Genomic DNA, 21,343 nt, shown 5'->3' on the forward strand with positions numbered 1-21,343 from the left:
TTGTTCCCTGGGCACGTACATCCATGTTATGATTGGGGTCTGGCCAACCGCTACGCGCTGCCCAAAACCACAACCACACCCCGCTAACGTACCTGCCCCCGCCCGGCCGGCAGCCGCCGCCCCGTGCGGCTGCCGGTTTCATGACGGGTGTGGGGAACCGCAATGCGGTCCGCACCCGTCACCTGCCTGCTGTTTGCCCCCTTGCCTCTTTGTCTGCGTCTGCTTGAGTCCCTTGCCGCCCCTTCGGAGGTTTCGTTTACGTTTACTGCTTGTGGCTTCCTGGTGTCGCATGGCATATACACCGCACGCGCCCATGCCGACCGCAGTGCGACCGGGATGAGCCATGCAGCGATCGCGCTGTCGTTACTTCCTCGGCCGCCCGGCGCACATGCTCATTTCACCGCATACATCACTTCTCCATACTTAGTGTTCTTCGTTTAGCCACCCCACGCAGCGCACAGCCACAGCCCGCCGCCCGGCTCGCGCACCATGTCCTCGCGGTTGTTTTGGGGTCGACGTTGCTTGCCTCGCGCCTAGCACCATAGCTTCTACGCTGCAGTGCATCACGCCTCCTGTCCCTCCCTCCCTCCCATACATGTCGTGCTGGGCACCGGTGGCGCTGGTGTTCTCTAGGTTGGTTTCGGGCGCATCCTTTCTGGTAGTCCCAAGCAACGTCAGCCCGGCCGCCGTCGTCCAGCCCAGCCATCCCGATACCGCAGCCGCCTTCCGTAAACCAGCCATGGGAGCGACCGTCCACAGCGTTTACCGTCGGTTACGAGGTAACATGTGAATTCGCAACTTGCGCTACTGACTGCCTACTCTCGTGCCGCCTGCAAGCCCACTCCGCCTTCCGCTCTGGTCTGCGTACGCATTAGTTCCGCAACACTCGTCATACCATGCCAGCGGCGCCGCCGGCAGCAGCATGAGCTCCTGCTCCCAATCTAATCGTCCACAACGGCAATTCTAGACCTGCGCCAGCCGTGACGCCGACAGCAGCCTTCCCAGCAAAGCGCGCAGCACCTGCAGCCCTGTGGCGTTCGACAGCCGGTGGTCCCCGCCCTCCACCACATGAAGCTCACAACCCGCTGCTTCGGGCGCTGCCGCCGCCGCCGCCTCTATCACCACTGCAGCACCTAAACCTTCCGTGCATCGATTCCCCTCCTCCCACACGCCGTGGTTTACATCCACAACCTCTCCCAGCCCGCAGTGGTGGTAGGCCTCTGTTCCGCCGCCCAGCTGCGGTGGCGGCAGCTGCGCTGTCGCCCCACCTGCGACGACCGCGGCAGCGGTTGCGGTAGCGGCAGCGGCTGATGCGTTGTTGATGCCATCAACCAGGGTGCGGACGAGTGGCAGCGGCACCACCGCATCGTTCGAGCCAGCCACGATAAGCACCGGCAAGGGCACCGGCACCCGCAACTCTAGCGGCCGCCGCCACACAATGCTGCCAGCAGCAGTACCTGGCCACAGCACACCTGGCCCTCCCAGTTGCTCCGGCCCCTGCCCCGAGGGGCCCAGCTGCCCTTCACGCCGGCCGGCCTCGCCCCAGGGCCGTACAAGCAGCAAGTGCTCACGGCCTTGTGTGAAGTAGGCGGGGCCCACCCAGTCACCGCCCTGCATGGGGTACGGAGAGCCCAGCGACACACGCCCGCCGGCCCCGCCGTCGCCGTCGCCGCTACCGCGTGCACCTTCACTCCCTGCGGCAGCCTTGCTGCTAGCGGCTGCGGCAGTGACGCTGTCGCGCTGCTGCTGCGTCAGCGCCGCCCAACGCACCTCCGACAGATCCACTGCCGGCGCCACCAGCAGCGCGCCTGTGATCTGGGGGCCGCGGCTGCTGCTACTGCTGCCGCTGCTACTGCTGGTGCTGCTGGTGCTGCTGCTACTGCCGCGGCCTTGGCAGGTGGCGGCGGTGGCAAGGGTGCCTTGTGCGCGCGTTGCCGAGCGCTGCGCCACACGAAGCGCCACCCAACCCCCGATGGATGATCCTGTCCGTGTGCGAGCAGCGTTGAAGTAGTTGAAGGTGGTGGGAGGGAGGAGGGGGTGAGTGAAAGTGTGTGGCTGTGTGACACCCGGCAGACAGAGCCAGGCCGCAGTGGTTAGGAAGCGTCCCATTCCATTCCTTCCTAGGAGCACGTACCCGTGCGTGCGCAAGGCCGCCAAAGACATGTCCTCACACACGCACGCGCACGCAGCAAGCTCAACTCACCCAGCAGAACCACACGCGGTGCCGCCACCACCTCGCGCAGCAGTGCCTCTGTGTCCTCAATCCAGTCCGTCAGGCCACACGACTCCCACGCTCGCCCTGTGGAGGCGCCAAACCTGCACACACACACACACACACACACGCACTCTTCTTATAACACTCGGCCGTCCCATGTAAAGATTGTCGGAAGGTGGTGACACCAGGTACGCAACACGCATGTCGCTCATACCGTACGCACATTCCAGGAAGCCCGGCACGTTTCCGGACTCAGGACCCCAACAACCTCAGGTGCGCCGTGCTCAACCCCATGCTTCCACGCCGCGGCCTTACTTACCCCGAGTAGTCGAAGCAGACGAACTCGCAGCCCTGTGCCGCCGCCTGCTGCAGCGCGCAACGCACCTTGGACCTGTGGACCAGCAGTGCCGCTACTAGCTTAGCCACTACGGAGCGTAGCGGAGTAGGGGCTGAGCGGGGTTTAGCATGGAGGCCGTACTAGACGGCCGGAGCTGTTAGCGCTTGCCGCTCTCCTAGCTCGGCATTCTGCCTCTCTAGCTCGCTGCGGTATTTCTTTTGTCCAAGCCTTTGAGAGTATTTCCTACTGCCCGCCCGCGAGCCCTTGCGGCTCGCCCCCGCCCCAGGTGTCCCGAGTGGAGCCGCGGCGCGTCATGGCCGTCTGGTTGTGGCGGCGCCGTCGCCTGGCGCCGCCCTCGCCTGGTCGCTCTGCTGGAGCTCGGCGGTGGAGCCGGCGCTTTTGTCGGTGGTGGTGTGGTCGTAGGCGTTGTCGTGAGGCCGGCGTTGAGGGTGATTGGGCGGGCCCGCGAGGGCCCTAGGCGCCCGCTGCCACGCCGTTAGAGGGTTTTCCGGTTTTTTTTGGTTCGCGCTCCAGGCTGCCCCGGTTTTTTTAGGGCTTCGCCACGGTTCCGGCTTTTATACCGGGGCGTCAGCCTGGAGCGCGCGTTGTTGCCGGGACCCTGGCCGAGGCCACGGGTGTTAGCTGTTGGTGTGTTGGCTGGTCGCGCTTCGGTTGCGCGTGGTTCTGCTTTCGGCGCCGTTGTTCCGCGCCTTGGTGGCCACGTGGGTTGCTGTTTGCTGCCGCTGTCGTGCTGGTGGCCGCGCTGCGCTCGCGCGTGCCGGTCTCGCTCGTCTGTTTTGTGGTTGTGTCGCGGTGGCGTGGCGTTGTGTCGCCTTTGGGGGGGCCGCTCGGGCGTGCCCCCTCGCTCGCTTGCGCGGGTGTGAGCCGTTCTGCAGTGTAGGTGCCTTTAGTCAGGCTGCTCCCTACCGCCGCTCCGGCTCAGCTCAGCTCTTTATTATTACAGCGTAGGCCGTCTGGCCGACGGCTAAACAAGGTAGGGCCGCGTGGTGGCCGGGCGGCCAGACTAGCAGCAGCAGCACGTCGTGGGTGGGTGGGCGCGCACACACACATGTACACACACATGTACACACACACACACACACACACACACACACACACGCGCGCATACGCAGTGTAACCGTGATGATGTCCTGTGCAGCGCCGCACCGTGCCCCCCGCCCCCCCCCCACACACACACACATACCCGGCCATCTCGCTCTTCAGGCCGTTGCAGAACAGCACGCACGTGTGAGGCCGCGGCTGCACCGCTGCACCCGCGGCACTCGCAACTCTGCCTCCCGGCCCATGTGAAGATCCTGCTACTTGCCCCTCCGTCGCCTGTGGCGCCTGCTCTTGCGGCACTGGCTGGCGCCAGTGCCTGTACGCGATGCGCCACCCATCCTCCGTGGCCGCTCCACCGCCTCCATCTTTGCTGGCGCTGAAGCTACTAGCCTGCCGCAGCCCCGATGCAGCATGCCGTCGGTGCCGGGCCAGGAAGCGCAGTGGCAGGTCTTCCAGTTGCGGCGGCGTGCCCGCTGCATGCGATGCAGCCGCCGCTGCCGAGCCCGCAGCAGACGCAGCAGGCACAGCTGACATGGCGGGAGCGGGCCTGTCCGGCTGGCGTTCTGCTGAGTTGCGAATCGTGCTTGAAGCTGAAGGCCGACTTTGTCTGAGCTTGGCCCGCAGAGCAGCTGAGAGATAGCGTCGGGTGCCGTATAAGGCTCCGTGGGCAGGGTCAAGCCGGAGACGCGGGCCGAGGTGATGGGCCAGCATTCGCCCTCCAAGCGGTGCGTGGACCTGGTAGGGTTTGCAGCGTGCACGCCACCGTTTTCCTACATCATGTGATTATATTCATACGTAACACATTATCATAGACGCAACACGCTCTATGCCGAAAGCCTTACAGCATTCGACCGAACAAACTTTACAACAAGCTCGTTCTAACTTGCAACATAGAATATGTTGTGTGTTTGTGATGTAGGTGAGCGAAAAATCAAATGATCTTAATTGCATTGCGCGAACAGAAAGAGCGCTAAGGGGGCTTGTGCGCGGGGTGGCATAGAACCCCCAACTGTCCGAATCGTGGCGCTGCGCGCATGCGGTTTCCAGCTCGCCCCGCCCAAGCGAGCACTTTAGCTAGCTAATATCACTTCGATGGCAACCAATACGCAAGCAGCCTGCGCGCAGCGCCGTTCCAAGGCCCGGCAGTGCTCCACCGCTTCGCTTCTCATCAGCCTCGCCGCGGCCGCGGCTGCTGCAGCTGCTGCGAGCGGCCAGCTCGGCCAGCAGCAGCCGCAGCAGCCCGCCTGCATGGGTTACAGCGGCGGCCCGGTGGACTGGTGGCTGCTGCTCAAGTACCCAAGCGGCACCGCGGCGGGCTTGCTGGAGGGGGAGCTGCTGCGCGGCGACAGCTTCCTGACGCCAACGCCAACGTCAGCGGCGGCGGCGGCAGCAGTGCAGCACGGCCGTGCTCACGTGAGCAGCGAGGGAGGGTGGCGGCTGGGAGTCGGCGTCAACGACCCCGCGGGGCCGCTGCGCGCCACCCTCGCGGCTGCGGGTGCGGCAGCAGCTGCGGCGCCGGCTGCGGCATCCGTGGATGCTGACCGCTTAAGTGGCCACTCCGGGGGCATGAGTGGCGCCGGGGCCGGTAGTAGCAGTAGCATTAGCAGCAGCAGTAGTAACGTGCGGGGATACGTCATGTACAACGACGCGGACCCAGAGGGTGTGGAGCACTGGGCGGGCGCCCACGCCAAGGGCGTCCTCGTGCTGGGTCCGGAGGGCGGCGCCTGGGTCACACACTCCTTCCCGCGCTACCCGGGCCGCCCGCCGCGCGCCGCCGCTGCCCACACGACAGCTGCTGCGCCGCCGCCTGGGTCGCGGTGCTGCGCCGCGTCTTGGGCACTGGGATGGATGGTTCGCGGAGCCAAGGCCGCTGCCGCGGGTTTGGGGCTGTCAGGGTGGGCCCAGGCAGCGCTGGAACGGGCCTTCGGCGGGGAAGGCGATAGTGGTACCGGCGGTGCTGGCAGTGGCAGCAGTGGCGGCGGCGGTGCCGGCAGCGGAGGCACCGAGGGCGACTGGGATGTGGTGCAGCCGCCGCAGACGGTGTTTGGGCAGCACGCGCTGTGCCTCAGCCTCCCGGCGGAAGCGGTGGAGGCGGTGGCGGCGGGGCTGCTGCTGGCACGTGTGTATGTGTACGACTACGTGCTGCCGCCGGACCTGGCGCAGCGGTATGACACTGTACGGCAGCTCATTGACGGGTCGGTGGGCGGCTGGGGGGCGCCAGGGCAACAGGCACGAGCAGATGTGGGCAGTGCAAGCGGCGGCGGCGGTGGTGGGTGGTGGCATGCGGGCTTGGCGATATCACGGCGGGTGCTTGGACGACCCGCAGCGGGGCAACAGCTGCGGCAGCAGGCATGGGGGCAGCCGCAGCCAGCACCAGCGCACGTGGCCCCGGCCGCCAACACGTCTGTGCAGCAGCTGAGCACGGTGGGCGGCATGCGGTGGCTGCACGTGGCCAAGTCGCCCGACCACACAGTGCCGTTCCACGAAGAGGTGGGCGTGGGGGCTGGCCGGCACGCGGCAGCAGGGGATGAGAGGGCGAGGGCGAGGGCGAGGGCGAGGGCGCGCGGTTAGGGAGGAGGCAGTGCCGAGGCGGCAAGCAGGCCCATGCTGGTTCCGGGCCGCAGAAGGTCATCAATCCTTCATAGTTTGGGCATCAACCAAACCGTGCGCTTTGATTGCCTGCCTTCATCCCTGATTCCTCACATCGTGCACCGGTGCACGCGGCCACCTCGTCGTGCAGGTGTTGGAGCCGCTGCTGGGCGCGGCGGCCATGGCCTGGGAGACGTGGCGTGTGGGCCCCAGCCTGCCCTCCCAGTGCCCCCCGGACACGCAGTACGGCAGCCTCAACGTGCGCCGGCTGGCGTTCCCGCCGCCGGGGGCCGCAGGCGCGGCAGCGAGCAAGGCAGCAGGGGCAGCAGGGGCAGCGGAGGCAGCAGGGGCAGCCGGGGCAGCCGGGGCAGCGGGGGCAGAGGCAGCTGAGGCGGCTCAGGTGGCGGCGGGTGCTTGGGTTGGCGAGGGGGTGGGGTGGGACTCATTGAAGGACCACGGCAAGTGGGGCGTGAGCTTCACCAGCGTGGACATGCGGCAGCGGGGGGTCAGCGGCCCAGGCGCTGGACAGGCGGTGCAGGGAGGGGAGGGCGTGGCGACACCCCGGGGCGGTGCTGCCGCCGCCGTGATGCCCCAGCCAGGCGTGGCGTGCTTTGGAGACCTGAACCGCCAGCCCAGTCAGCGGTTCAGGGGCGGCGGGTATGTGTGCTGCAGCGGCAGTAACAGCAGTGCAGCGGGCAGCGGCAGCAGCAGTAGCAGCAGGGGCGGTGGTGGGGCGGACCGCGATGAGCAACAGGGAGGGGGTGCGGGCAGGCTGTGGGCGGCGATGCGGGCGCTGGTGGCGGAGGTGGAGCCGTGTGCACCAGCGGCAGGGGCATGGAGCAAGACGTGATCGTGAGAGAGGCAGTGTGGAGAATGCCTGCCAATGCACGCTGGGTGTGATAGGAAACCTTCCGTAGATGGAGGCGCGGAAGGCAGCGGCTGGGTATCTGACTAGGGTGCTGACAGGCCGTGTCAAAGTTGAGTTGAGATATAGGCACTAGATTCGACGCCAGGCGGCTGGCAGATGAAGCCGGCAAGTGCATTCGAAGCCTTACACGCCGGTCCGTGTGCCCCGTGCGATTCGCCTGCCACTCTGGCTTGCTCGTGCTCGTGCGGTTGCGCAGCCTAACCGCCGCTCACAACGTGCACACTCTAATCTGATCACAATGTCCGCACCTGCCTGAAGAGGATCAACAGGCAATGCGTTGCTGTAATTGCTCTTGCGGCTGTGCAGCCTGACCGCTATTCGCAACATGAAGCACTCGAGTCTGATCGCGATGTCTCCAGCTGCCTGAACAGGCCCCCACTGCCTGAGGCCTGCCTGCAGCCGCTCCTCGCAACAGCCGCATCCCATGCACGACCCCATGGATCATGAAGTAGATCACTTCCAAATAAACGGCTAAATGTCTTGGGCCAGGACAACCGGCAACGCGTGCCACCGCCAACAGTATCGCCACGCGCACGCTGCGCCTAACCTCACTGTCGTACACACCGACACACGACACGCCTGAAACCACATACGCAAGATAGTCTTCTCTCTGAGCATCCTCCACTAGCACCATAGCCACCAACACGAACACCACAACCAACGCCACCAACCAGGGCGGGCGCGAACACCAAAACTCCCCTGCCGCGAACCAGCTTCCAGAAGCCCCACGCCACCGCCGCCTCAGCACTCACAGCACGCCGCTGCCCGCCACCACCACCTTCTGGAAGGGGCGGTAGAAGGCGCGCTCCGCCGTCACCGCGCGCTTGTCACCCATGGCCTTGCCCGCCTGCGCGTTTCAGGTGGGAGTACTTTGGTGATCTGGTGGACTCATACACTTGTCAGCCTTGCACGCCCGCAGCCAAGCCAGGGTGTGGCGCGCTGGCCCTCACTCTATCGCCAAACCGTATCCCTGGATCCTCGCCGCCCCTCCATCGTTGGGCTAGCCAGTAGCCATGCAGCATTCCCCGCCGCCGCACCTCATACCCCTGAGCCCCCCCCCCCAGCACACACACCCGCGCACACCTGGAAGTAGGGGTTGTCGTTGCGTGGGCGGTTGACGGGCAGCTTGGCGATGCGCTCCAGCAGCTCGCCGCCCTCAACCACCCGGCCGATGATCAGGTTGGTGCCGTCCAGGTCGGGGCTGTGTTAAAGAGCACAAGGAAAACGTCGGGGCTGTGTGATCGTGTGTGGGGTGGGTTACATTCATGATGATATGATGTGGGGGGGGGGGGCGGGGGGGGGTTGCAAGGATGTTTGGAAAGCCAGTACAGGATGCACTGGTGTATGTGTGTGTGTATATGTATGTGTGTGTGTGTGTGTGTGTGCCATTCATGCGAACAGGGGGGGTTTAGTCCCAATCCCGAACAAAGCAAGATCCAGAGGGAGGTTGTGGTTGTGAGGCGATTGGTAGGTGAGGCGAGGGTGAGAAACCGGGGCCTTGAGTGGTGTTTGAGTGTGAGCGAGTGACGGGCATGCAGGCTTGCACGCACGTGGAGCTTGTGGTGCTACTGAGTGGCCCGGCAGGCGGGCCCTGCGCCTGCGCCTGTGTGCTCTGGGGGCCCTAGGCCCTGCCCCCACCTGGGCGCGGTGGTGATGGCGAACTGGGTGCCGTTGGGCGCCTCGCCCGCTTGCTCCTGAGGTGCGCGGCGGCGAGCGGGCGGGCAGAGGCAAGTAGGCGGAGAGACCAGGCCTCGTGCAACTCAGCAAACGTGTTACGGTGACTATGTGCAGCAGTTTGACACCAGTTGTTGATGGCGGGCTCCCACCCACCAGCACGGTGATGAGTTTGCCGTCACGCGCCACCAGGCGCTCCTTCACCGGCCTGCATGATGCACACACGCGCACGGTGCGCAAGCTGACACGGATGCATGCCATACTGTGTCAGTGCAGTTCGGTGTATGGAGTAGGCGCAGTTCCTGTGCTTGTGACAATCAGTGGTCAGTCAACCTCGCCCGCTTTTCCCAGGCCGCACACGAGCCTTACCGCTCCTCCTTTTCCCGGACGACGATGGACACCAGCCCCGCCTGGTCGTGTTTCCGCGTCTGCTTGTCGAGCTCAGCCTGCGCACATGTACAGCCATGCGCGTTGGTGTTGTGTGTGGTTGCCGTGTCATCTGCAGCCACACCTCTGGGGACCCGTGACCTGACTACCTACGACGACAAAGCCCAGCTCCTCAGCTTTCCATCCTCCGTACCGCAAGGCCCACGGCTGATCCCCAGGAGTCTACCTAGCACTTCGGTAGTCTTCTTAGCTCAGCACACACACACACACACACACACACACACACACACACACACACACACACACACACACACACACACACACACACACACGCCACGGCTCCCACCTCCAGCTCGTCAATGGTGTCCACGCCGCTGATGGGCGACACCTCGTTGGCCGTGTACGACAGGCTCTTCACGCCGTCATTTCGGATGTAGGTCTGCGGCCACGTGTAGCAATACCAACAGCAAGGTGATTGCAAGGCAGCAAGGTGAGACGCAGAGTCTGCCATACGTTCCGGAAGGCCCATGGCAGCGATCACCGAATGCGCCGCCCTTACCCAAACCCTTCTGCACACCCATCTACACAATCCTTCCACATGCACAAGCCATACGCGCTCTTGGACACATCACAAACACGCACCGGCAGCACGCCATTGAATTTGGACAGGCGGTAGTCCACCCCTTGCCGCCCTGCCGCCAGGGATGCAAAGCGCGAGGCGCCGGCGGGGGCGTCCGCAAGGAGCTCCACTGTGATGCGGCCCGCGGGCTCGCCGTTGATGGTCAGGTCGAAGAACACCTGCGGAAAGAGCATAAGTGTGTGTGCATATGTATGTGCGTGCGTGCGTGCGCGCATATGTGTGTGTGAGGCGGGGGGGGGGCGGGCGGGGGAGTTATTTATATGAGATAGGTCGTTCCCGTTCTTGCAGCAATCTAAAGAGGTGTGGCGCCTACAGCAGAGAGCAGAGAGGGCGCGGGGTTCGTGCGGATGCCAAGTTCGTGTGTCGAAGGAGTCAGCAGCGGCAGGCGGCGCGCGCGTGCGTATGGGTGCTTTGAAACGTGCGACCTACCTTGCTGCCAACGCTGCCCACCACCTCCTCTGCCTGCACTGCCGCCGAGGGCAGCAGCAGGGCACTCGCTAGCAGCGCAGATATCACTCCGCGGCGGTCCATGTTGGCGGTCGGCGGGGGCCGGGGGGCCTCCGGCCGGGGGCGAGCGGTACCTCCAGCAGCGGCGGCAGCGAAAACCGCAGCAACTCGGCGCCGGCTTGCGGGGGCCTGAGTCACCGCGCGAGGCGCTGCAATGCCGTTCGCACTGCCTACATGACGGCTATAGGACTTGGTGTGCACGGCGTGCGCCATCGCGACGAAGCGTGTGTGTGTTTTTGTGCAAGCGGGGTTGGCGATGTGACTCGCGCCCGGCCGGATGCGCTTGTTCGGACTGATGGCGTGCAGCAAGGGGTTTGTATTCTGTACAGTAACGTCACTTGGAGCGCAAAATAGCAAAAGGCCATGAGTTGGCGCCGAGATCGAGCCCCTCCCCATGCACTCAGAGCCGAAAATGTGAACTGTGGCAGAAACGCATGTTACCAACTGGCAGATACTACACTCGCGTATAGCTGTGAATTGATGAACCTGACAAACCACGGCAGCTGACGCCAATCGTATCCTGCAGCTCCGTTGCTTTTATGGAGCATTGAGTTGTGTAAAATTCAGCTTAGTTAATACATAAAGTCTTTAAAATGCTGCTCTGAGTAGGCCAGTCCAAAAGCCGAGGAGATGGCTCCGACGTCTCACCTCCCAAAGCTACCGGGAGCTACTCTTGACGATGGTGACCTATCGTTAAATCCCGCCATTTACATGTCGAAGGACACTCGACGGGTGCAAAAATTGGCGCCCGTGGTCACGGTGAGCGCTGGCGAACGGTGTTATGCACAAATACTCGGAGGTGGTTGCTGTGTGATACGAAGTGAGGTCGCTGGACTGCCTGGGGAACAACCCACCGTCACTGGGGTGAGGCCAGCCACCCAGCACGGTCATGGCAGCGCACGCAGCCGGCTCAGTCGCCCCCAAATTGCGGCGGCCCTCTATGACAGCTCCAGGTCCAGCTGCTGCTACTGCGACCGCTGCTTCTTTCTCAAGTCAAGTGCCCCTCGCCGCGGCCATGCCACTAACAGGTTGACGAGTTGCGCAAGACGGGGGTGCTGGGCGCGCGCCACACCATCACGTCCAGCCTGGCTTACCCCGGCCTGACCGCCAAGTCCCTTTGGGAGCCCCCAGACGCCGGAGCGGGCTCTGGTGGGGATGCGGACGACAGCGCCAGTGACTCGCCCTCCGCAGCCAGCGGTGCTGCGCGCGGCAGCCCGGCCGCCGCCAAGGGGCCGGTGCGCATGGCCTCACCCGACCAGGTGGGACGGGGGCAGCAGCAGTGCACTGGTATTGGCGGTGATGGTAATCTAGGTATCGGGGAGAGGAGTAGGGGGCTGGCCACGACGGTGGTGGAGGGCGGGCTACCTGCGGTGGTCATTCGGGTACCGTGCACGGCAGGGCAGGCGGGGCTGCTAGCGACGCACCGGGCTCGGCACTCCGCTCTTAGCACAAATGAGAAGCGAGCAGATGACCCTAGCCACCTGGGAACCAAGAACGCGTGTACTTTACAATTTATACAGATTGTGTAGGGCCTGACGAACGGGCCCGTTGCCCGCAAGAACCGGCGACTGACGTCATTCCGTACTCTAACGAGTCATGCCTATATCCCACCAACCAGTGCTCCCATTTATGTTTGTTAACCCAGTACGATGCCACTGCGGCGGCTCGAAGCACGCTGATTCACGAGCGGCCCAATGTGGTTGAGCGCATGGAGAAGGGCGTGGCGGTGTGCGGCGTGCTGCGGGACAACCGCCACTACCGCCTCAACTCACTGGGTGGGTGCAGGCAGGGCGGTGTGATGGGTGGGTGGGTGGAGCCCGTGCAGGGGTTGCAGGGTGGGAGACAGCGTGGAGTCGGGCGCGCTGTGCGCAGAAGGTTTGCGGCAGGACACAGGCGCGGTCAGCAGCTGGGGACGCCGGCAATGTGGCGCTGGAGGACGGGCACGGAGGAGGGCAGACGGAGGAGCTCATGCCTCATGGGGTGCTCGGCAGCGCTGAGGGGCCTCAGAGCTGTGCACCGGGCTGCCGCCTTGGGTGTGGCAACCCGGACGGGCGGCGGACTCGAGGTCCTGGCGCACGCACTGACACCGCCGCCCACCTGGCGGTTCTTCCAGGTGTGTTCCACGCCGGCGTCAACGACGTGCGCACGCGCTCCATGCACCGAGTGGAGCTGCACAAGCACCTGTCCAGCACCAACCTGCGCGCGCCGCAGGGAGACAAGGAGGTGAGGCGGTGAGGGCTCGGGCGATGCGGTGAGGTGGCGGTGGACGCTGGAAGTTTTTGGCGACTCGGGCTGAGGTCCGAGGGCAGTCGCATCGGGGACCTCGGTTGTGCCGTTATGACACGCCACCGTCGTACAAACAGTCAACCATGCTCATACAACCACACTCGTGTTCTTGCCTTCACGCAAATTTGTTCTCGGTGCTTGTGTGACACGCTCGTTCTGCAGGTTCGCAGCGCGGTGCAGCAGGACAATGTGGGCACTCGGCTGGAGAAGATGTACAACCGCGTGCTCAAGTCGCAGTACCTCACAGACGACCCAGGGTCAGTCACATGGGGCGTGCAAGCCGGCAGCGGCGGTGGCGCCGGCGGCGGGCGCGGCGGCGCGGGCGGCCTGTCTCAAGTGGCGTCGGGCACGGCGCCGCCTGGGCTCAACGGAAGCCCTAGTGGGCCTGTGGGCAATGGTGCGGGGGGCGGCGGCTCGCCGGGCGGCCTGCGGAAGGTGTTAGCCGCCGGCGGCACCTCGCAGCGGCGCCTTGGCGGCCCGGGAGGAATGTCCATAAGCATACACGACGACTCCAAGGCGGGCCCGGGGCCCGGCTCTGAAGTATTGTGAGTCGGGCTTCGTTGTGTTAAAGAGCACAAGGAAAACGTTGCGCAAAGACAGTGTATGCTTCGTTGTGTGTGTGTGTGTGTGTGTGGCATTTTGGGTGGGTATTCTTGCGGTCGGGTGGGTGGATGAGCCGGGTGCCGATTTGTGGTTTTGAGGGCTGCTGGCACGGCGTTGTTCCAGGCTTTCGGGACTGTGGGAGGAAAGTGCCGTTGACATGGAGCTTACGGATGCGGCATCACACAGCAACCCTGCACCCTCTCACAGGCGCGGCAAAGCGCAGGGCAGCGTCCTGCTGACGCCCAGCCACGCAACGGCGCGGAGTGGCGGCGGCGGCACCATGAACAGCCCCACACACGCCGCCCGCAGCGGCGGCGGCGCGGGTATGCCGCAGTCACCATCCATGCTAGTACGGCACGGCAGCCCTGGGCCGGGTGGTGCCGGCAGTCCGGGGCCGGGGCTGGGCAGCTCGCAGCAGCTGCCGAATCCATTCGCTGGGGGGCCCGGCGCGGGCAACACGACCTCGCCCAACGCGCAACAGCAGCGCGACCTGGGCGGCACAAGCAAGGGCACAGGTGCGGCGGCGGGAATTCAGGTCCGGGAGGGGGGCGATAGCCGTCTATGGGCAACGGTGTGGGTAGTGCTCCGAGTCAAGACCTGGAAACATGGCCCAGGCCTCAGAGGGTGGCGCAGTGTGAAAAGCTGCGGCTGGTCAGTCGGTGGCTCCCTTCCGGTTCTGGCACTGGGTTTATTTGGGATTGGGACAGAGGGCACAGTACCCACCCATTCCACCGTGTCTCTTCTCTTGAAGCACACGCCTGTCGTCTTTCCCTCTGCTGTGTGTTGCTCGCAGCCCGCTCGGCGGACTACTGGGTGAAGGTGACGCTGCCGCCCGAGGTGATCGAGGCGCAGCTGCGACACCTGGCAGCCACCACCGAGGCCAACCTGAGGGCATACCATGCCAGGGTGGCGGCGGCGCAGGTGGGAGGGGGCGGGGGCGGGGTCTCGGTTGCCCGGTCTCGGCTGTCGTGTACAGACGCTGCTCCACTTGTAGCGTTGTGCACATCTCGTGCTTTCCTTACACACACACACACATAAACACGCAAGCGCTCTTTAACACACAGGACGAGCTGCTGCACAGCAGTGGCCTGGGGCCGGAGACGCTGGGCCTGAACCCGGAGCAGGTGGAGCAGTCGCTCAAGGTCAAACTGGGTCAGATACAGGAGGACACGTGAGTGGGGTGTGGCGCCTGCCGCTACAGCCGTGCGGTTGCGGGGACGGGAGCGCGGGGGTGGGGGGTGGCATACGGTAGTCACGTCCGGTAGTGGCTGCAGCCTTCCACCCCTCAAGCACACTATTTACAACCACTCGCCAATTACTCGTACATGCCGCCACACAACCGCTGGCGAACCCAATGCTCGCAGGACCGCCAACGATTTCAACTACTCCTCACTCAGCCGGGAGGCGGTGCTGGCCTCAAGGCTCGGCGCCGCCTCGAAGCAGCTGCTCACAGCCACCAGCTTACCGCAGTTCATCCGGGCCGCGCTGGAGCACGTCACGCAGCACAGCTCAGAGCTGCAGCAGCTGGCGGAACCCGACCGAGCCAAGGCAGAGCATGGGTGCGTGCGGCACTGCGGCTGCGCCGGCCAGGGCTATGTTGTTTTTGTAGTTGTTGTAGTTGTTGTACAACGGGGGCAAAGCAAAGCTGCCGGGTTCGAGGTCAAGGGGATGGATCGGCCACTGTGCTAGCGAACAGAGTGCGCAGGCAGCGCACCGCCGTGTGTAAGGAAAGCAGCTTCCTTCCACCCTTCCTCCTTCCCTCACAGGAACACGCACCGCCGCAAGCGGCTTGGCAAGGCGGCGCCGGTCGGGCTGGGGGCAGGCAATGGCGACGGAAGCGCACCGGGTGTTGGCGCCGCCGCCGCCGCCGCCGCTGGCGACAGCGACGGCGAAGGCGGCAGCATGCGGCGCAGCAGCGGCTCCGAGCTCTGGCCCGAGTACAGCTCGGTACGACACCGTGCGGCGGAGTTCGGATGGACGGCACCCGAGCACCGAGCCTCCATGGCCTTGGGCATCGACTCGCCCACCCGTGCGTCTGAGGCCGGGGGGCCGGGCGCCAGCACCGCCGGCGGGGAAGAGGGCGGCGAGGGCGGGGCAGGGGAGCGCTGGCGGCCGCCGCCGCCGGCCCGTGTGCCGGCTGGGTCGCCGCCTCCGACGGCGCCTGGCGAGCGCAGGATGGGCCGCACCATCACCATCATGCGCCGGCCGGACGCCATGATCACGGAGGACTGGATGGAGGAGTTCCGCGACCAGCTGCTCGGTGAGGGCGCTGGGACTGTGTGAGGGCCTGGCTGTTGACGGCCACGCCAACGCATGTGCACATACAGTGTGCGAGCACTTGCTATCAGCCCTTATCTCCTGCCCTACAGCACCGTGGCTGCGCCGCTCCTCCGGCTTCGCCGCCGCATCCTGCTTACCGTGACACATCTCCCGCCGCAGCGGCTTTCAACCTCCTTGCCTTTTGCATACGCGTGCCCGCAGAAATTGAGAGCAGCCCCGTGGCGCCGCACAGCCCGCCCGACGGCATCCAGCCGCTGCCGCCGCTGGGCGCAGGCGACATGGACGCGGGCGCCTATGTGCGCTCGCGGCTGGAGCGGCTGTGGGGCGTGCTGGGCATGCCGCCGCACACGCGGCTGGACATGGTGCTGTTCTTCACTAGCCGTGACCGCGCACTCACCTTTGCAGGCAGCCTGGAGCTGTGGGAGGCGGCCGCGGCGGCGGTGCTGTCGCGCGAGTCGCAGGTAGGGTGCGGCGCGCGGGCATATGAAAGCAGTGGGGATGTGGCGTGTGTGCATGACTGGAGGGCTGCAGGGGTATCGGCTTGGTGGGCTGTGTTCTACACGTTCGCTTAGAGCAGTACATGTTTCCTGGCATGGCGCGACGTCCTTCCTCGACATCGCCTCCTTGACACACCTTCTTGTTGTGTTGCAGGTGGAGGCGCTGGTTTCGGTTCAGCACGAGATCGAGTCCAACAACGCGGACCGCCTCAGCCTGGGCGCCCTGTCCGCGCTGTGCGTGCGTGTGCTGCAGCAGACGCGGTGGGTGGCGGCGCTGAGCGAGCGGTTGCGGCAGGACAACGGCTGGGAGCTGACCTTCAACGGGCAGCCGTACCCGGGCCCAGATGCCATCAGCTCCACACACCTTGTGGCATTCATGGAGATGTTGAGGCAGGCCACGGAGGTCACGGGGCTGCGGCCTTGAGCTGCGAGAGCGGCCCGGTGTGGCGGTGCTTGGTGGTGGTGGTGGTGGGGGGGCTACGCAGGTGTGGGGAGCACGGACGGGGAGCTATGGGCGCTTCGCAGTATTGGTGAGGGGATTGAATTTGCATGTGCAAGTTTGTTGTTTTTGTGGTGTGTGTGGGGGGGGGGGGCAAGTTCGACGGCGAATACGGGCGGGCAGCGGCAGGGGTAGCGGCAAGGTGGTGCAGGCTGTAGGAGGAAGCGGGGGTAAGTGGCAGACTGGCAGTGCTGGGCTCACATGCATTCTTGTAAGCTCGTAATTGTGGGTTGAACAGCCGTTGCACTGCGTTACACTCCGCGCACTCGCATCATTGGTGTAATATGTTGTGTCAGCAAGGCGTCGGGCGGGTAAGGCGGGTAAGGCGCAGGCAGGGGCAGCACCGTAAAATGACCACAGACCGCACAGACGGAGGCCGCAGTGAATCAATGATGCTGGTGGAGTGGTGGGCTGATTCTTGAAGGGGCGATGCGCACGGAGAGCGGCCAAGGATGCGCTGCTGGCTGAAGCCAGGCTGGCGTCAGCACGGGGCTCAGGCTGACAACACTTCCGTTATAAAGCGGGAGTGAGGACGGGGATGTCCACACAAGTCCACACAGTGTTGCAGCCGCTGAGTTCCTGCATGCCCAGACAGTGAAGTCTTCGGGTGCTACGTGTCTGGGCCGCCTGGCGTTGATAGCCGTCAGGCTGCGGGGGCTTGGATGCTTCAGGAGAGGGTGAGCGGCCTGCAGCGCGCTGAGCGATGCCGACAAGGCACACCGTCGACCAAAAGCAGGTTCTACCATCGCCGCATCGAGCACGATGAAGCTCCTCTGTGCACATCACTTATAGCCACGGGCCCCTGGGCTTCACTCACAACACGGCCTTTCGAGTTCGGGACCCCGGCTTGCGCCCATCTTGCTCGCACTTTGATCCTCAAAGACCGCTTGCCGCGCGGCACTTCGCAGAATCCTGGCCTCAGGCCCAATACTTAAACTCGTTTTAGCAAGCTCCAGGCCCTCGCGGTGCTTCAAGGCAAGAGTCGTGCGGAGTTCCGATTATTGCTGGCCCTTGGCCCTGGCTTCCTCCACCTGCAATCGACTGAGCTGGACTACCCAATTTGTGCGACAGGGAGGCCGCGTCGTGCCGGAACGGCGAAATGGGCTTGGCCTGGGCTTTGGACCCGGCCGTCCTCGGCCAGGTCTTCGCTGCGATCCTGCCTGTGTGGCTTCTTGGCGCTCTGACTGGCTATCTGGTGCGTTATCTGGGCCCCGGGGAATGGCTGCCCGTGCGCTGGCGACGGACCGAGCCATCAACTCTCACGCCTTGACTTTCGCCGCGCAGATTCCCCGGCCTGCGCCGGGCAAGACTCCAAGCGCTACTAGCTGGGCCCTCTTTCTGTCGGGAACGGGCTTCCGTCGATGGGCCATCGTCTACCACCTCTGTATCATTGTCCGGGTGCGTATTCGGCGCGAGTCCCGGCTTCTATGACCGCTCCCGAGTGCAGGTGACCGCCCATTATAGTTCTTCTAACATACGCGACCATAATTGTGCTGCGCAGGACTTCTGGCGGACCTACTGCGCGCCGGGGACGTTCCGCGCCTTCTGCAAAGCCGTGGTCAGCTGGGCGAGCGGCAAAGGCTTTAACTTCGAGTTCCCAGCGGTCGCTGCGGATGGCAGCTCCGTTGCTGAGGTTGGCACGAAGAGCGAGCGCGACGCTGACAACTGGTAAGTCGACCAGTCGCGACTGTGCCACTATTCGGAGCAGGTTGGTTCGCACGCGGCGCGCGGCTCAGCGCTGTGCCCCACGAGCATAATCAAGCGACTCATCCTGCATACTTGCACTGTCGCCGTGCAGGTATGTCACGCAGAAGGACCTGGCCTTCTTTCAGTACCACATGGAGCAGGGCGGTGTCAGCGAGGGCGCCTCGCCCTGGGAGGTGCTGATGGAGAAGGAGGTGCCCAACCTGATCAAATACGTCGCTTACCGCCGCACCCTCAAGGTGGGTCGCTGGGGCTGCGCGTCGGAGACTGGGCTCCCGCGCTTTTTCCCTCGTGTGCTGGTTCCACGCCAGCTTCCTTTCGACCACCAGCTCAGTAGAGCTCAGCGCCTTTCATCCTGATGTTCGTGTCCTTTCCATCTCCCTTTCGGCCCTGCAGAGCGGCAAGACGGAGTACAAAAGTGTTACCTACAGCCCGGACGCCACCGCCCAGGAGTTCATGGACCTGTACTTTGACGACGACTTCCGCCCCAAATGGGTGAGTACAACTCGTCTCCCCCGCCCCGTCCGGCTGCGCCCTGCCAACGCTCTGTCGACTGGTTTTGCTCACAGCAGCGTCCAGAAACTCGCTTCGATTGCGGTGCGCTTTGCTGACTGGTGGTCGCGTTTCCCTGAAACCTTCTTGCTCGCAGGATACCATGATCATCCACCACGAGGTGCTGGAGCACGGCGACTTTGCGCAGCGCCAGCAGGTGGTGCGCTGGACGCGCCGCTTCCCCTTCAAGTTCCTGTCGGACCGCGAGTACACCATCGCGCGCCGTCTGTTTAAGACGGACGACGCCTTGTACGGCCTGACCAAGGTGCGTTTGCGCAATTTGTGATAGGTGGCGGCAGCAACGTAGCGCACGTCATCGCTCGTTTGTGGTGCTGTAATGTGCTGTACTGACGTCAAGCGCTGGCCCATGATGGTGCCTCCGTGTCTGAAGCGTTTATGTGTGTCTCTGCTCTCTTGCAGGTCATCGACCACCCCAGCTCGCAGCGCGACACCCAGGTGGTGAAGATGGACGTCTTCTACAGCATGTGGCGCTCTCGCACTGTGGAGTGCCCCTGGGGCAGCGGCAAGGCCGCCTGCGAGACGGTGCTGCTGCACCACGAGCAGTTTAAGATCATGGAGAACCTGGCGCGCTTCGCCGTGCGCCACGGCATGTGGGGCTTCGTGCGCAACCTGGCGGAACGCACGCCCGAGTTCACGGCCGCGCGCCGCGGCCGTGGCGTGGGCCCTAACGACGTGGACCCCATGGCGTACGGCCACAACGGAGCGCCCATCCCGCCCGGCAGCAGCAGCGGCAGCACCGGCGGCGCCAACGGCACCGGCGGCATGCAGATGTCGCAGAGCTCGCTGTCGCTGTGCTCCATGGACAGCAGCAGCGTAGGCGGCAGCGGCGGCTACGGCATGGGCGGCGGCGCCGGCCACGGCGGTGCCCTGTCGCTGAGCCGTGCTGCCAGTGAGGGCCTACCGGGCCGGCCCAAGCCGGTGCCGGGCCGCGTGAAGGGCTTTTTGGCCATGGCTGTGGCGGGCATGGTGGCGGTGGCGGTCAAGCGCAGCAGCTCGGTGCCCAGCGGCCTGGAGAACGTCAAGGCGCTCAAGAGCAAGCGCCGCAACCTGCGCCAGTCGAACAGCATGCTGTTTTAAGTGCGCCGCTGCTGAGAGCGAGACCGAAGACAAGTGGTGGCGACGCGAGTGATTGCGCCGCGGCGATGAACACACGGAGGGAGCTGCGACGGCAATGGCTGCAGCGCCGCACCGCTGCTCACAAAAATATACGGGTATCGCAGATCGATGTGGCTTCGGCCAATGTCTCTATAGTCTTCTTATTGCGACTCTATGGGTGCGCATAAGAAACAGGATGTGATTTGCATTAGGGTAAGCAGTATTCGTCTTCGATGTCTCGGTGACTTTGGGTAGCGTCGTGTGATTGATAGATCGTTCAACCATGTAGGGTTGGATCGAATGCAGGGTATCTGTCAGCAGGCATCTATAGTGCTGGTACGGATCACTTACTTAATGGCGCGTGTGCTCTGCATACGCGTACACCCTTACCCATCACGGATCCGATCGGATCGTCACAAGCACAAGGGGCGCCCGCATGACCTCGGTACTCCGGCATGCGCTTCAGGTGGCCCCTTGCATTCCCGACACGTTCCTAGATCCTTCTCCCTTTCATGCCTAGTTATGCCTTGTGCGGGCCCAAACCGCACAAGCTGTTTCCTGACTTTAAACCCTAAATGCGGACGGTGTGCAAAGCACCATTTCGTTTCGTGGATGGGGCTGTGCTGCTGTTGGAACTGAGCGTGCTAATGGCGCCCGTGTCGAATCGCAACTTCCAAACAAGTTGTGATTGCGCGGGGTTTTGGGTTCACAATGGATTGTTGCGTATGTGGTATGTGATGCAGAGTGCGAGCGGATGGTGATTGCGCTGGGGTGGATCCGGCATGCGGAAGGCGTAGGACTCAAGTGGCGCAGGTGAACAGCTTTCGAGTTTGCCCCGGAAAGTTGGGGTGTTGCCTCCAGCAATTCGGGGGCCGGTGGAGTATGGGGCACATACAGGGTGAGACATTTGGTTGGCAACGGAGGAGAAAAGCGTGTTGCGCATTGCATGAGTTGGTCGCGACGAGGGGAGTATCGTGGGGGAGTACCCACGAGGAGTACCGGAGAAGAGCACAACTGGACGTGAATGCGCCAGCAAGTCCGCCGTCCGATGCCGGAATCGCCCTCTCCGAGGTGTTTGCCTCGAGGGCTCCCGGGCATGGGGCAGAGGACAAGGCATCAGCATGTAACTTGCATGGGTGTGATAATGTGATCTATGACCGCGCCATATTCCGAAGATGGGGGAACACGTTGCGCGTGCAGCGCTCCAAAGAGGCCCGCTCCTCGCCGCTGGGCCGGTCACCCAGCCCTCCTGTGCCCCTCCCCGGCCCCAAAGGCCGAAAGGGTTCTACGTTGTATGAACACGCGCATTCCTGGCCTCTGAGGACAGGGTCACGCCCCACAGTGTCAGGAACGGTCAGGCAAGGCCAGGGATGCGAAAGACCCCGAGGCAGCACTGATCCGGGCGTGGGTGATGTCCGATGAGGGCATGGCGGCGCGAAAGGGCTGGATTTACTCGGCCCCGCGGGC

The 21,343-nt window shown here is 64.2% G+C and overlaps 5 protein-coding genes across 5 annotated transcripts; 3 read left to right on the forward strand and 2 right to left on the reverse strand.

Annotated features, from left to right (window-relative positions):
- Positions 1-626: 626 nt before the first annotated feature.
- Positions 627-4,252, reverse strand: CHLRE_03g174672v5 (uncharacterized protein). Its single transcript, XM_043060938.1, has 4 exons — positions 3,757-4,252; positions 2,535-2,606; positions 2,204-2,316; positions 627-1,982 (listed from the first exon to the last, which is right to left on the reverse strand). The coding sequence occupies exons 1-4, from the start codon at positions 4,146-4,148 to the stop codon at positions 964-966; spliced, it is 1,596 nt and encodes a 531-aa protein (XP_042926067.1). The 5' UTR covers positions 4,149-4,252; the 3' UTR covers positions 627-963.
- Positions 4,253-4,422: 170 nt separating this feature from the next.
- Positions 4,423-7,234, forward strand: CHLRE_03g174700v5 (uncharacterized protein). Its single transcript, XM_043060939.1, has 2 exons — positions 4,423-6,104; positions 6,355-7,234. The coding sequence occupies exons 1-2, from the start codon at positions 4,707-4,709 to the stop codon at positions 7,051-7,053; spliced, it is 2,097 nt and encodes a 698-aa protein (XP_042926068.1). The 5' UTR covers positions 4,423-4,706; the 3' UTR covers positions 7,054-7,234.
- Positions 7,235-7,242: 8 nt separating this feature from the next.
- CHLRE_03g174750v5 (uncharacterized protein) lies at positions 7,243-10,672 on the reverse strand. The gene is made up of 8 exons (XM_001703231.2): positions 10,262-10,672; positions 9,835-9,990; positions 9,539-9,631; positions 9,175-9,251; positions 8,962-9,013; positions 8,770-8,825; positions 8,215-8,332; positions 7,243-7,978 (listed from the first exon to the last, which is right to left on the reverse strand). Exons 1-8 carry the CDS (start codon positions 10,550-10,552, stop codon positions 7,880-7,882), a joined length of 942 nt encoding a protein of 313 aa, XP_001703283.1. The 5' UTR covers positions 10,553-10,672; the 3' UTR covers positions 7,243-7,879.
- Positions 10,673-10,792: 120 nt separating this feature from the next.
- On the forward strand, positions 10,793-17,284 carry CHLRE_03g174800v5 (uncharacterized protein). The gene is made up of 12 exons (XM_043060940.1): positions 10,793-11,098; positions 11,368-11,598; positions 11,985-12,114; positions 12,453-12,562; positions 12,788-13,170; positions 13,436-13,743; positions 14,022-14,149; positions 14,293-14,399; positions 14,593-14,787; positions 14,995-15,488; positions 15,710-15,969; positions 16,160-17,284. The coding sequence occupies exons 1-12, from the start codon at positions 11,051-11,053 to the stop codon at positions 16,427-16,429; spliced, it is 2,664 nt and encodes an 887-aa protein (XP_042926069.1). The 5' UTR covers positions 10,793-11,050; the 3' UTR covers positions 16,430-17,284.
- Positions 17,285-17,332: 48 nt separating this feature from the next.
- CHLRE_03g174850v5 (uncharacterized protein) lies at positions 17,333-21,015 on the forward strand. Its single transcript, XM_001703399.2, has 8 exons — positions 17,333-17,479; positions 17,576-17,699; positions 17,789-17,902; positions 18,006-18,172; positions 18,303-18,447; positions 18,605-18,703; positions 18,858-19,025; positions 19,181-21,015. Exons 2-8 carry the CDS (start codon positions 17,604-17,606, stop codon positions 19,856-19,858), a joined length of 1,467 nt encoding a protein of 488 aa, XP_001703451.1. The 5' UTR covers positions 17,333-17,479; positions 17,576-17,603; the 3' UTR covers positions 19,859-21,015.
- The last annotated feature ends 328 nt before the right edge of the window (positions 21,016-21,343 follow it).

Source organism: Chlamydomonas reinhardtii, chromosome 3 (genome assembly GCF_000002595.2).
Source record: "Chlamydomonas reinhardtii strain CC-503 cw92 mt+ chromosome 3, whole genome shotgun sequence".
Lineage (NCBI taxonomy): Eukaryota > Viridiplantae > Chlorophyta > Chlorophyceae > Chlamydomonadales > Chlamydomonadaceae > Chlamydomonas > Chlamydomonas reinhardtii.

What these genes read in the sequence shown, in the direction of transcription:
- CHLRE_03g174850v5 (XM_001703399.2), top strand. Translation starts at nt 17,604, where the DNA reads ATGGGCTTGGCCTGGGCTTTGGACCCGGCCGTCCTCGGCCAGGTCTTC. An exon ending in ACGACTTCCGCCCCAAATGG is followed by an intron (nt 18,704 to 18,857) that starts GTGAGTACAACT and finishes TCTTGCTCGCAG; the next exon opens with GATACCATGATCATCCACCA. An exon ending in CCTTGTACGGCCTGACCAAG is followed by an intron (nt 19,026 to 19,180) that starts GTGCGTTTGCGC and finishes GCTCTCTTGCAG; the next exon opens with GTCATCGACCACCCCAGCTC.
- CHLRE_03g174800v5 (XM_043060940.1), top strand. Translation starts at nt 11,051, where the DNA reads ATGTCGAAGGACACTCGACGGGTGCAAAAATTGGCGCCCGTGGTCACG. An exon ending in GTTCCGCGACCAGCTGCTCG is followed by an intron (nt 15,489 to 15,709) that starts GTGAGGGCGCTG and finishes GCGTGCCCGCAG; the next exon opens with AAATTGAGAGCAGCCCCGTG. An exon ending in TGCTGTCGCGCGAGTCGCAG is followed by an intron (nt 15,970 to 16,159) that starts GTAGGGTGCGGC and finishes GTTGTGTTGCAG; the next exon opens with GTGGAGGCGCTGGTTTCGGT.
- CHLRE_03g174700v5 (XM_043060939.1), top strand. Translation starts at nt 4,707, where the DNA reads ATGGCAACCAATACGCAAGCAGCCTGCGCGCAGCGCCGTTCCAAGGCC. An exon ending in CAGTGCCGTTCCACGAAGAG is followed by an intron (nt 6,105 to 6,354) that starts GTGGGCGTGGGG and finishes CTCGTCGTGCAG; the next exon opens with GTGTTGGAGCCGCTGCTGGG.
- CHLRE_03g174750v5 (XM_001703231.2), bottom strand. Translation starts at nt 10,552, where the DNA reads ATGGCGCACGCCGTGCACACCAAGTCCTATAGCCGTCATGTAGGCAGT. An exon ending in TGGGCAGCGTTGGCAGCAAG is followed by an intron (nt 9,991 to 10,261) that starts GTAGGTCGCACG and finishes CTCTTTCCGCAG; the next exon opens with GTGTTCTTCGACCTGACCAT. An exon ending in AATTCAATGGCGTGCTGCCG is followed by an intron (nt 9,632 to 9,834) that starts GTGCGTGTTTGT and finishes ACGTGGCCGCAG; the next exon opens with ACCTACATCCGAAATGACGG.
- CHLRE_03g174672v5 (XM_043060938.1), bottom strand. Translation starts at nt 4,148, where the DNA reads ATGTCAGCTGTGCCTGCTGCGTCTGCTGCGGGCTCGGCAGCGGCGGCT. An exon ending in CTGAAGAGCGAGATGGCCGG is followed by an intron (nt 2,607 to 3,756) that starts GTATGTGTGTGT and finishes GCTGGTCCACAG; the next exon opens with GTCCAAGGTGCGTTGCGCGC. An exon ending in GTCTGCTTCGACTACTCGGG is followed by an intron (nt 2,317 to 2,534) that starts GTAAGTAAGGCC and finishes GTGTGTGTGCAG; the next exon opens with GTTTGGCGCCTCCACAGGGC.